Genomic DNA, 13,898 nt, shown 5'->3' with positions numbered 1-13,898 from the left:
ATAGTAAATTACTTTTCATTTTTTTTACCTTTCTATACTTTATATCAAACGCTCAAGGTGAAAAGTATAAATCTTTTTTATCCTCTCAATCTTTTCCATCCTCTAATCCTCTCAATGAAAGATATAAAGTTTTAAACAATTCAGATGTTATATATATATATATATACACACACACACATATAAGGCTCATAAAACTTTCCAAATACCTACACATCTAAAACTAAAACAAAACAATAGCTCTTTCTTTTACTTTTCACTTTTTCTTTTCCACTTCTCTTTAACTTCTTTTATATATTTATATGTTAAACATTATTTTCAGCCCTAAAATTAGAAAATTTTTTGATTTTAGTCCCTATACTTTATGCAAACTTTAGGGATGTAAATAACATTTTGGAAAGTTTAGCTACAAAACTAGTTGTAGTCTAAAACTACAACCTTACTCAATAAAATAAACATTACTGCATATTTTGAAAATCTAACTGTTGAATTGCATATTTTTTACGCTCTTAATACACATGTCAAATTTTGTGTCAATCGGATATTATTTACTATATGATCTATAAGTTTATATATTATGCATAAATTTAAACTATAAAAACTTGCAATTTAAACAATTTATTGATGGTATAGTTATTAATATTTTATTTTTTAGAAATTTTGCAAGTGTAGAAGATATAATTCAATGATGGATTTGTCAAAATTCATCTCCAATAAAAAGATATTGAGTAAGGTTATAGCCTAAGGTTACAACTAATTTTGTTGCTAAATTTTGTCCTAATATTTTAACCTAAAAGAATTATCTATAATCAAGCACGTGCAAACCATCCTTTACCCTCGATTTTCTTGTCTTATTTTCCCTTTGCCCTCAAGTTGAGTGCCCAAACCTATATTTTTAATAGTTTTATTTTATTTTATTTAATTTATTTTTTATCTTTCTTCTCTCGTCCTAATCAAAAAAATAATATCATGAGACGACCCCAACATCATATGATACCCGCATGTTTGTTAAGCTTGAATACATATTATATCATTTTATGTCTTTAATTCAAGTAATCTTATTGGGAGAAAATGAGTATTTGCCCCTTTCGCCAAAACTTTTCAGCAAAATGCCCTATATCTGAAACTATTTAGAGAAATATCCCTGTTTTGAAACTTGATTTTCTAAAAATCGAGTTTCAATTTAAAACTCGATTTTTGGACAATTGAGTTATAGCGAACTGAAAAAAAAAAAAAAAAAAAAAAAAAAAAAAATTCTGGAACTTGAGTTCATGGAACTCGAGTTCCTTGAAAAAATTCAAGTGGAACTCAAGTACTTCACATGGAACTCGAGTTCCAAAAAAAAAAAAAAAGAAAGAAAAAAAAAATTCTAAGTTCACATTCGCTATAACTCGATGTTCTAAAAATCAAGTTATACGTTTGAAACTCGATTTTTAGAAAATCAAGTTTCAAAACAGGAGCATTTCCTTAATTAATTTCAGACATTTGGCATTTTGCTAGATATTAAAAAAAAAAAAAGGCAAAAGCCCATTTTGGCTGATCTTGTTGGGACAAAACTTAAGTTGTGGAGAGCCAAAGACAGAGTTCAACACGAGACTATTATTATTATTTTTTTTTTTTCTTTTTTTGAGAAGGAGACGAGACTATTATCTAATGTTCTAAAATCATTGTCTAAAAATGTTAGACAAGAGTCATGATTTTCAAACTCTAGAAGATCCTTACCCTTTCTTAAAAACTAATCAGCAAGTACTAATACTGATGGGCGATGGCCCATAATAATTGACCTCCTATGTTGATGAAATATAAAGTTTTTGGTAAAAAAAATTTATATGTTAGAACTCGTGCGTAGCTCATATCCTGAGGTGTTTGAATGAAAATGTTCCCAAAATCTGGCTGCTACTAATGTAAATGACTGCCATGGTCGACTCAATCACTAGGCCACTTAGGTAATAGCCAAGGTGCCTAAATGAAAGGAGAACTCACTCTATATATATACTTCTATCAATGCAGTCAAAAATAATATACTCTTACGTATCAATTTTAAAGTGTAGAAATTTTATTTAAGGTCCCTTCATCTGGCAATAAATAAATAAACAAAGCCTTTTATTGACAAATAGAAGGGGAAAATGGGCATTTGCCCCATTTACAAACTATGCAGTAAAATGCCTTTGAAACTATTTAGCAAAATGCACCTATTTTTGAAACTCGATTTTAACAAAATTGAGTTCTGTATAAAACTTGATATCCTCAAAATCGAGTTTTATGTATATTTTTATGTGGAACTCGACTTTGTCGAGTTCCACTTAAATTTTAAAAAAATATATTTAAGTAGCAAAATATGCATAGAACTCGACATTGCTAATGTCAATGTCGAGTTTCACCTGAGATTTTGCTAAATAGTTTCAAAACAAGGGTATTTTGTTGCATAGTTTGTAAATTATGGAAAAATGCCCATTTTCTCCCAAATAGAATGCATTATCGATACATTTCATATTATAAAATATTTTATTAAGCCCAAACATTTTAATCAATGAAAATTATTTTTTAAAAGTGATCTTTCTTCAAAAGGCTTGCACTCTATTAATGCATTTTATTCTATTTGCGGCACTTTTTAGAGCGTAAATTTTTAATCTCCCATACACACAAAAGGTGAATAAACTCTCTCTCTCTCTCTCTCTCTCTCTCTCTCTCTCTCTCTCTCTCTCTCTCTCTCTCTCTCTCTCTCTCTCTCTCTCTCAAAATTAAAATCAAAATCAAAATTAGTAGTTTTCTAGACAAAGTCATTACTAAAATCCCACATTCATCACTTAGAGGAAAAAAATGATATAAAAAATTAAATAAGTATTAATTTAAAAGTACTTAAATATAGAGAAAATTCTTAGTATGGCCTACGTGGAAAAGTAAGCAATAGTTAATATTGTTTGGCGAGAATACTGTTTTGGTTCCTACGTGTTTACAGTCAATTTGGTCTATACATTTTGATATTACGTACCAGTCAATTTGATTCTTATTATTTTCGACTTACACTCAATTTGATTTTTACCGTTAACTCATTAATGGAAAATATATACATGGCAAATAGTGTACATTGCTGGCACACTTGATGATAGGCCACAAACTGAATGACCCCTAGTGATAGGAATTAATTAATTAATCAGCCAAGTTATTAATTAATCAATTTATCATGCAAACGCGTGGTAGCACAAACAAATCACCAACAAACTAAATATGCAGTGGAAAATAAATAACACGGTGATTTATTTACGAATGGGGAAAACCTAACAGCAAAAACCCTACCGGGTGATTTTCAGGTCACCACTCCCGAAACTTCACTATTATCACAACAAGCAGTTACAAGTAAAGAAATCCCAAGTACCTTACCAACCTACAGTTGAACCCTTACCCCAATACCCAATTGGACTTATTCTGTAGTGACAGTTTCCCCTTTTGATGCACGACTCCCAAGTACGTGACTAACCAATTGCACAGATCCCAGTACGCGACTTCAATCACCAACTAAGAAGGTTGTTGGTTGCAAAGTTCTTCAGTTCATCCACACGATGAAGATCAAGAAGATGCTTGGTCACAAAACCCTATGATGCACATACACAGCAACTTCTTCAAGAGAAAGAGATGAACTAGGGCAAGAACTTCGTCTCTGGTCACAATTTGATTGAACAGAGTTTGCTCAAAGCTTGTGCAACTTGTGAATTGTTTGATGGCCCTTAAATTGATCCTTTTATATGTCTAGGGTTAGGAGAAAAGAAAGCTCAAAGACAAATTCACGGATCCCAAGAAAATCAGATTGGAATTTTGAGAATCTTAAATCTCGACAGATAGAAGGTGTCGAGCAGCTGTCGAGAAGGTGTCGAGCACACCGAATGTAGAACAGCTTCCTTAAGCTTGATAGATGCAGCTGTCGAGCTTTAATGATTTTGCACTATGAACTTGTTTTCTTGGACAAACTTGAAGACTTCAACACTTGATCTTGAAACATGGTTTCTTCAAGTATTTAAATACATTCTAAATCTACCCAAATACAAGTAAAGTGCGTTTTGTCAAAGGATAAGCCAATTACATAAAAGAATGACATATGTTCCTAACAAGTGAAACACATATGTCCTAACACTTGAATATATAATTAATGCAATGTAGAAGATATGGACCAATTAAAGATTGCCGCATCATTTAAAGTCACCAATTTAAGCCTCAAAATACATTACTTCTACCCTGATGACTGCCCCATTCCTATTGAAATGTTCCAAACAATTTCCTTTCAATTTCTTAGCATGGCCTACATGGAAAAGTAAGCAATAGTAAATATTGTTTGCCAAAAATACCATTTTGGTTCTTACGTGGTTACAGTCAATTTGGTCTCTACATTGTGGTAATGGGCGGGGTTGTTTGAGTCATGGGAGAAGTGAAATTTATCTGGGTTTGAAAACTCAAATTAGTTGAGTTGCAACTTACTGTGTTTTTTTAATTGATGTGGCAATCTTTAATTGGTCCACATCTTCCACGTTGCATTAATTACATGTTCAAGTGTGCCAATAGTGCGTACCGTTTGCCATGTAGGTATTTTCTGTTAGTGAGTTAGCGATAATTGGTAAAGATGGATCAAATTCACTGCAAGTTGAAAATAATGGAGACCAAATTATCTGGTGTCAAAATGTAGGGACCAAATTGATTGTGACTCCTAAAATGTAAGAACCAAAATGATATTTTTGCCCCATTGTTTCTACTCATTTCAATATATTAATATAGTCTCTATGGAAAAGTAAGCATTAGTAGGCCAAGACATTTAAACCAGGACATTTAAGTCAATTTTGTTTCTATCATTTAAAATTCTTCCAGCGTGACATGATGTTTCCATCTAATAAATGGCAATAAGCAAGACTAACAACATAATGTGATGATCATTACTCCAAAATAAAAGAGATGATCGATACTACATAATGAGATATACTGTGTTAATTGGTAAAAGAAAAGAAGATTCTGCTGCTTTTGTTTGGTATTTTCCATTAGTGAGTTAACAATAAGGATTAAATTGACTGCAAGTTAAAAATAATAACGACCAAATTGACCGGTACCAAATTGTAGGAACCAAATTGATTGTAATTCCAAAATGTAAGGACCAAAATGATATTTTCACCCCATTGTTTCTACTCATTTCAATTTATTAATACAGTCTATATGGAAAAGTAAGCAAAGTAGGCCAAGACATTTAAATTAGGATATTTAAGTTAATCTTGTTTCTATCATTTAAATTTCTTCAATCATGACATGATGCTTCCATCTAATGAATGGCGACAAGCAAGACTAATGACATAATGTGATAATCATTACTCCAAAATAAAAGAGATGATCGTTATTGCATAATGAGATATACTATCAGCTAATGGGTAAAAGAAAAGAAGATTATGGTGCTTCCGTTTGGTATTTTCCATTAGTGAGTTAATGGTAAGGATCAAATTGTATACAAATTAAAAATAATAGAGACCAAATAGACTAGTGCCAAAATGTAGGGACCAAATTGATTGTGACCCCAAAATGATATTTTCGCCCCACTGTTTCTACTCATTTCAATTTATTAATACGGTCTATATGGAAAATGGAAAAGTAACCAAGACATTTAAACCATGAAATTTAAGTCAATCTTGTTTCTATCATTTAAAATTCTTTAATCGTAACATGATGCTTCCATCTAATGAATGGCAACAAGCAAGACTAACGACATAATGTGATGATCATTACACCAAAATAGGGATGGCAATTTTGTGCCGCGCCGCCCCGCTTGACCCGCCCTTCCCCACTTCATCCCACGCGGGTTTTTCCCGCCTTGTTAAGGTAGTGGGGCAGGGATGGAGGGAGATTTTAACCTCGTACCACGGGGCGGGGAGGGGATGGGTTTAGATTTTTTAAACCCAACCCGCCCCATCCTTGCCCCACCCCACATTGATAAGGGTTAAATTGTAAATTTTTCATACCCTAAAACCCTAATATTTAAACAAACTTATCATCAGTTTATTTTATTCTACCCAACAAGGCTTTCTGCCTCTTTTTTTCCTCTAGCAAGGTTGGAAATAAGGTACCAATTTTAACATTTTTTTTTGTCTTTATTATAAACAAATTTATATACTATTAAATCATTGATTTTGTATTATGAGATTTTTGTTTTTGTTGTGATATTGTCTTGTTAAACACTTTAATGATATTATTCAATTTTTGCTAAAAATTAGTTTGATTTGATGGGATAAATTTATTTGTAATTTCAAGTATATTTTTATTAATAATATATATATATATTTTTAAAAAAACAATTGTAATATTAGTGGACAAATTAATAAGAAGTAGAGTTTTACGGGGTGGGGCAGGGATTCGCGGGGCCCCAAGGGGCGGGGATGGGGAAAGAAAATTTTTCTCATCATGCAGGGCAGGGTAGGGTGAGAATGGAGTGAGACAAAACCATGCAGGACTGGAGTGAAGACCCCATCCTTTGGACCCGCCCGGCCCCATTGCCATCCCTACACTAAAATAAAAGAGATGATTGTTATTGCATAATGAGATATACTATCAGCTAATGGGTAAAAGAAAAGAATATTCTGGTGCTTTTGTTTGTTTCAATGAAAATTTTTATGTGAATATAGTTTTTTGCATTTTCCTATATTTGGTAATATCTTGAAAAAAGAAAAAAGGAAAAAAAAAAAGGTCTAAAGAAGACTATCTCTTAATTTTAATTATTTGGTTTAGTATGAGATAGATATATAAACATTTTTTTAGAAAACAATTTCATCTCACGCTAGAAAAATTAAGGAAGTCAATAGATAGTTTTTTAACTTATTTTAAAGTCACTACAAAATATAGGAAAATTAGATAGATTTTTTTAAAATATTTCAATTTCAAAAAAATGTTAACATTAAAAGAAGCTTGAAGAAGTAAGTTAACCTGGAACCCGTTTTTATGAGACTGTTGTCGTTTATGGGCAAGGCCCATTGAATATTCGGCATGATTGGCTCACCAAGATTGTAACGGCAAATTAATTCGAAGTTGGAAGTGTTTGTACGATCTGTAGCAGCAAGACATAAGAATGTTTGTATCTCTACCGGCCAATATATGATCAGTTGAGTCCGGTTATTCAGGTTACCCTTTTATCAACCTTTTTTGTTTTTTGTTTTTTTGTTTTTTTTTTTTTTTTGAGGGAAATCTTATCTACCTGAAATGCAAAATTGACGAAAATAACTTGGGTTGGGCGGCTTGTTAGGTTAGCGTTTGTTTGTTTGTCTTTTTTTTTTTCCACATTTTATATCACAAGACCATTTATCGTACGTCACATGACCAATTCAGTTAACATAATTGTCATATGATTAAAAGCAGTAAAGCACTTAGAGGAATCATAAAAGGTCACGTAATAGGGTCCAAGAAGATTCCTCTAAAAATTCCAAAAAACAAATTAGCCAACCAAATATTCCAATCCCTTCTATAAATACCTCTCAATCCATTTGAAATCATTCATCCACTACTCCAAACCATAGTTTATCCTTTTGTAGTAAAAGCCATCCTCATAATGACGTCCCTTTCAAAAAAACAGCTCTTCAACCAATTCCTTTCATCTCTACTCATCTTCCTCCTTGTGGCCATCATCCCTGATTTGGTTTGTTCATCCACTGCTTCCGTAACTTCTCCTTTTACTTACACTAACAGTAAGGTTAAGATAACAGAGGAAAGAAAGGAAGCAAAGGCTCTTCTAAACTGGAAAATTAGCCTTCACATCAAAAGTCAGTCTCTCTTGTCCTCTTGGGTTGGAACCACTCCTTGCAATTGGGTTGGAATAAATTGCGACAAGTCTGGAAGTGTCACCCATCTACACCTTTCAGGTTATGGTTTGAGAGGTACGCTTCACAATCTCAGCTTTCATTCCTTCCCCAATCTACTAAATCTTGACCTTTCTTACAACTCACTATTTGGAACCATCCCCTCAAATATTTCTCAGCTCTCTAAACTCTCTGTTCTTAACCTTACTGCTAATCAATTCATCAAGAAGATTCCATCTGAAATAGGCCAATTGAAAAGCCTTCACATCATTGACCTTTCTATGAACCATATGACTGGCCTTATTCCTCAAGAATTAGGAGAGTTAAGTTCTTTGAATGAGCTTGATTTATCATCAAATCATCTCACTGGTGTCATCCCAACTTCTCTTAAAAACTTAAGCAATCTAACCATTCTATATCTTCATGAGAATCAGCTTTTAGGTTCCATCCCTCAAGAATTGGGAATGCTAAGTTCTCTAAGTGACCTTGCGTTATCATCAAACAATCTCACTGGTGTCATCCCTGCTTCTTTTGGAAACTTAAGCAGCCTAACCACTCTATATCTTTATGAAAACCAACTTTCTGGTTTCATCCCTGCTTCTCTTGGAAATTTAAGCAATCTAACCACTCTATATCTTTCTGAGAACCAACTTTCAGGTTCCATCCCTGCTTCTCTTGGAAACTTAAGCAATCTAACCACTCTATATCTTTATGAGAACCAACTTTCTGGTTCCATCTCTCAAGAATTAGGAATGCTAAGTTATTTGAGTGACCTTGGGTTATCAGCAAACAATCTCACAGGTGCAATCCCAATGTCATTTGGAAACTTAAGCAAACTGAGTGTTCTATATCTTCATATGAACCAACTTTCAGGTTCCATCCCTCGAGAATTTGGAATGGTAAGTTCTTTGAAGATCTTAAGTTATCATTTAACAATTTCGTAGATATAATTTTTCCTTCTATTGGAAACTTAACTAAAGTCACTTGTTTTAGATTGTTCACTAATAAGGTAAGCAATCTCATTTCTTTTGAACAGAACAATCTTACTCAATTGAAGAAGTTCGATTTATCTGAAAACCAATTCACTGGTCACTTACCAGACAATGTGTGCCTTGGTGGATTGCTTGAGCACTTCGCTGTAGGAGAGAATCATTTTATTGGTTCAATACCAAAATCCTTGAGAAAATGCACCAGCCTAGTTAGAGCCCGACTTAATAGAAATCAGCTTACTGGAAATCTAGGCGAAAGTTTTGGTGTATACCCACATTTAGAATACATGGAGTTGAGTAATAACAAATTTTATGGTGAGCTTTCAAGGAATTGGGGGAAATGTCAAAAATTGACAAGCCTAAAAGCCTCTAACAATGATATTTCAGGTAGAATATCTCCTGAGCTTGGAGATGCAACTCAATTACATGTGCTCGATCTCTCATCAAATCAGCTAAGTGGGGAAATCCCAAAGGAATTAGGTAACTTGACGCTTTTGATAGACCTTTATCTAGATAATAATAAACTTTCTGGACATATTCCTAACAATTTTGGAATGCTATCAAATCTGGAGCAACTTAATCTTGCTAGAAATAGTCTAAATGGCCTAATTCCCGAACTAGAGAATTGTAAAAAATTGTGGGTCTTGAATTTGAGCAACAATCACTTAAGCAAATTTATTCCACTTCAAATTAGCAATTTTCACTTTCTCCAATATCTTGATCTTAGCCAAAATTTAATAGCGGGAGAGATACCACAACAACTTGGAGATTTGAAAACATTAGAAATTTTGAATCTTTCTCACAATGCACTCTTTGGCTCTATTCCATCTAGTTTTGTTCAAATGATAAGCTTAATATCCGTTGATTTGTCCTACAATCAACTGAGCGGTCCTATTCCGAATACTAAAGCATTTCGTGAGGTATCAATAGAAGCATTTAGAAATAATAAGGGATTGTGTGGCAATGCCACTGGTTTGAAGGCTTGCCCCTCTAAAATTAGCCACAATCCCCATGCCAAAAGGGGGAATAAATTTACTAAACTGATCTTAGCCGTTTTGGGGCTTGTCTTCCTCATATTTATCATTTCTGGAATTATGTTATATGTTTGCTCAAGAAAGAAAAAGACAAAAAACAATCTAGGAGAAGCAGAACATCAAAATATGTTTTTAGTATGGAGCTATGATGGGAAAATGGTTTATGAAAATATTATTGAGGCAACAAAGGATTTTGATGACAAACATTGTATTGGTGTTGGGGGGCATGGAGTTGTTTATAAAGCTGTGTTGCCAACGGGTCAAGTTGTTGCTATAAAGAAATTCCATCCACTCTCAGCAGACAGTGTGGTCAATCTTAAAGCTTTCACTAGTGAGATATGTAGTCTAACTGAAATAAGACATCGCAACATTATCAAACTTTATGGCTTTTGCTCACATCGACGGCATTTGCTTTTAGTTTATGAGTTCTTGGAAGGTGGGAGCTTGGAAAAGATACTAAATAATGATGAATTAGCACCAGAATTTGATTGGGCTAAGAGGCTAAATGTTGTAAAAGGTGTGGCAAGTGCTTTGTCTTATATGCATCATGACTGCTCTCATCCAATAATTCACCGTGACATATCAAGCAAGAATGTTCTACTAGATTCTAAATATGAAGCTCATCTCTCTGACTTTGGCACAACTAGGATTATGAGCTCTGACACTTCTTATTGGACTTCTTTTGCTGGCACCATTGGATACACTGCTCCAGGTATGTTATTTAAGTAATTCTAGTGACATTAACATTTTTCAGAATTCTTGACATGGGTAAGTTTTGAATGAAGTAACATCACTTCTATATGGACCTACATTTTAATTTTTTGGTAGATAAATTGATAGTTGGAAGTTCCATTTGAGCTACAAGACCCTTGACTTTTACATGGACCTATTGACACCACTTAAATTAAACACTCCTCACAATATTTTGTCCCAACAGTTATGTAAAATATTGTATGTCTATTTTATTGATGTTTTTTCAATTGGCATTGTTTCTTTCAAAGAGGTTTTATTAAAATTTTTCTCTAACTACATAACGTGGTATATGGTTGTCACAGTTTGAGCAATAATTAGAGTATTCTAGTTATTTAGCGATGAAAATTATCTTTTCACTTGTATCTTGATTGGCATTAAAATAAACGACACACAATTTGAGGAATTTAGGGGCAACTACAATCCATGATAATTTATACTGTCACCTCCTTTTTTTTATTTGTGATCATAATCACAATTACAATTAAACAAAAAAAAAAAAAGGTTACGTTTAATTTCAATTGTTAAGATTTGAACTTTTTGATAAACTAGTTTTTTTCTCCTGTTTTTTAGAATCCTTTTTGACGAAGTTAATTGTGCATGAATAGCTCCAACTAACTCATAGTTAAGGAAATTTACTAAGTGAGCCTCGTTTTCTAATTATTCAATTCTTTCAAATTGGATAATTATTTCTTATACGATGCAGGTTCAATGCAAAAAGATGACACATATATAGGTAGCCCCACCACTGCTAGCTCTCTCTGAGAAAAGCATTACCTATTTTCTATACAACTTTCAAAATTATCAGCATGTAATTCCCTTAGTTGCCCCCTCCACCTAATTCCAAAATCCTAATACTTGCAAGAGTTTTTTACAATCTACTAAACTTGTAGAGTTGCTCCTATACATGAAAATATAGGTTAGCATATATTACAGATTTCTATATAGTTCAGAACTAGTACATGGACCCTAACAAAAAGATTGTGAGGTAAGTTGAATCACTGGTTGAAAGTAGAGTTTGACTTTGATATTTTAATTTCAGAATGTGCATACACAATGGAAGTGAGTGAAAAGTGTGACGTTTATAGCTTTGGTGTAGTCACATTGGAAGTACTTATGGGAAGGCATCCGGGCAATTTGATCTCATCATTGCTATCATCATCATTTGCATCATCGTCCCATGATTTGCTACTAGAAGATGTATTGGATGAACGTCTTGCGTATCCTACAAATCAAGAGTTGGAGAAGGTGGTTTTAGTGGCAAAGATAGCGTTAACATGCTTGCACACCAGTCCACAATCTCGTCCAACCATGCAACAAGTTTATCAGAAGCTATCAAATTGGAAATCTCCTTTCACAAAGCCGTTGTGCATGATCACGTTAAGAGATCTCATTGATCTTGGCAATCTCAATTAAGCTTCATAAGTGTTTACATATTCTCATGTATGATATCTTGTTTGTGTACATTTTATCCTCTAGTATAGGTTTAAATACTTATAAAGCCAAAACTTCAACACTACAATTCATAAGGCTGTTCATCTTTTCTACAGTCGTCGGCTTAGATCGTGAATCTCTACTCTCCTGTGAGGCCGTGACACTCAGCCACCCATATCATCAGCAGCTTCATTATTCATCTACTACTGCAAGAACGCCATCTTCAACCTGTTAAAGTCTCCATCTCACTGTCAGACCCTCCATGCCTCTAGCCTATCCAATCATGACGAAGCTCTAACACCCTAAAGGAAGTGGAGTTCTTTCTTTCTTCTACTTCTTCACTTTTGCGATCCGAAAGTTCTCAAAGTGTGGGAAACCAGGTTGGTCAAAGTAAATCAGAACATTGTCTTCAAACTTATCCTGATATGTTCATGGTTTCCTTCTATTTTATTTATAGTTCTTATTGATTATGTTTATTTGAGACTATTTCTATGTGAGATGTCAACATATTAGAAGGTGAGAAGGGGAAAAGATGGAGGCTTACTTTTTGCTTATCATGATTTTCTCCAAAACCTGCCTTCTGTTTCAAAAAAACATAATTATGATTTTAGTAATTTCTCTTTTTACTGTTCTGAAATCCTTCCTAGTTGGCACTACACATTTGTATAAGGTTATTAGGTTCTAGAGAATTAGTTCTTCTCAAGAGACCCCATCTGCCATGCTGCAGGTATCTTCACACTTGATTTGAATGGAAGCAAGCATTTTCTGTTTCAGTTGGTAATGTATGAATATGCAGGGAATCCATTGGAAAGAAATGAAAGAAACTCAAAAGATAAGACAAAGGAAACAGGAGAAACTAAACTATAAAGGGAAGCCTTAACTTAAATAGGAGGCATGGGATGTGCTGAGCTCAAATTACCAGCTTGCTTTGATTAAGATCCTTTTACAACCCAGTTAGTTTTCGCTACCAAGATATTTTTTTCCCTTTTTATTAAGCTCAAAAATTGTAACATGTTATACAACAGATGTTTGGGGTGCAGCCCGTGCAGGTGAAATAAGCCCAAGAAGATTGGAATAACAAAACATAGTAACATGCAATTTGTATCCAACATCATGAATAAACACTTGCTATACAAAAATAAAAATTGTATGAAGCACAAGGCTTGACTTGGACAAGTTCTAAGGACACAAAACAAGTTCTAAGGACACAAACTTAAATGCCCCAACTTTTTTGATGAAAAGGGTGTATAATATTTTCAAAAAAAAAAAAAAAGTCTGAAATATTCTCTTTGTCATGTATGTCTTAGAACTAAAATAATCTAATTAGGTTAGTAGAACTCTCAATTAAATGCCGAGCAACTGGTAATATTTTGTTAATTTACAAAAGGATTTGAAGAAAAAAGATTGTCCCATCTTCAAATGAAATCTTCTACTTCTGTTGATACTAGCCATGATTGTAGCTAGAAATTCGTAATAGGTTTGGTTATTGTATTCAAGTTTTTGGCCTTGTGGAGCTATTCTTCTATAGTATTTTTTGTTCTATTAGTTTTGTACATATGGTTTCTTGCTTACTACCTAAAGAAGCATTCATGGTAAATTGTTAATTCGCTTTCTTTTATTTATTTATTTATTTATTTTATTTTTTTGGTTGCTGTGATGGTCATAGCTATTTGAAATAGTTGATATCCTGGGAAAATAGGTGGATACTGAAGAAACCATAAGTTCAGAAGGATTTTTATTTGGAGTTTTCTTGGGATTATATCCATTTTGTTCATTTGGTTGGAACTCTAATTGGATTTGACACCATTTTTTGGATGCATTTGGCACCTATCATCATATTTGGAAGTAGCTTGATTTGCACTTGGATCTTTTGGTTGGGCTTA

The 13,898-nt window shown here is 33.5% G+C and overlaps 1 protein-coding gene across 1 annotated transcript; it reads left to right on the top strand.

Moving 5' to 3' along the window:
* Positions 1 to 7,561: 7,561 nt before the first annotated feature.
* On the top strand, positions 7,562 to 11,997 carry LOC115954151 (MDIS1-interacting receptor like kinase 2-like). The gene is made up of 3 exons (XM_031072058.1): positions 7,562 to 8,748; positions 8,802 to 10,543; positions 11,624 to 11,997. Exons 1-3 carry the CDS (start codon positions 7,562 to 7,564, stop codon positions 11,995 to 11,997), a joined length of 3,303 nt encoding a protein of 1,100 aa, XP_030927918.1.
* Positions 11,998 to 13,898: the final 1,901 nt, after the last annotated feature.

This window comes from Quercus lobata, chromosome 1, assembly GCF_001633185.2.
Source record: "Quercus lobata isolate SW786 chromosome 1, ValleyOak3.0 Primary Assembly, whole genome shotgun sequence".
NCBI classification, from domain to species: domain Eukaryota; kingdom Viridiplantae; phylum Streptophyta; class Magnoliopsida; order Fagales; family Fagaceae; genus Quercus; species Quercus lobata.
Note: the sequence above shows the minus strand (reverse complement) of the source record. Positions and strands in the feature narration are given on the sequence as shown.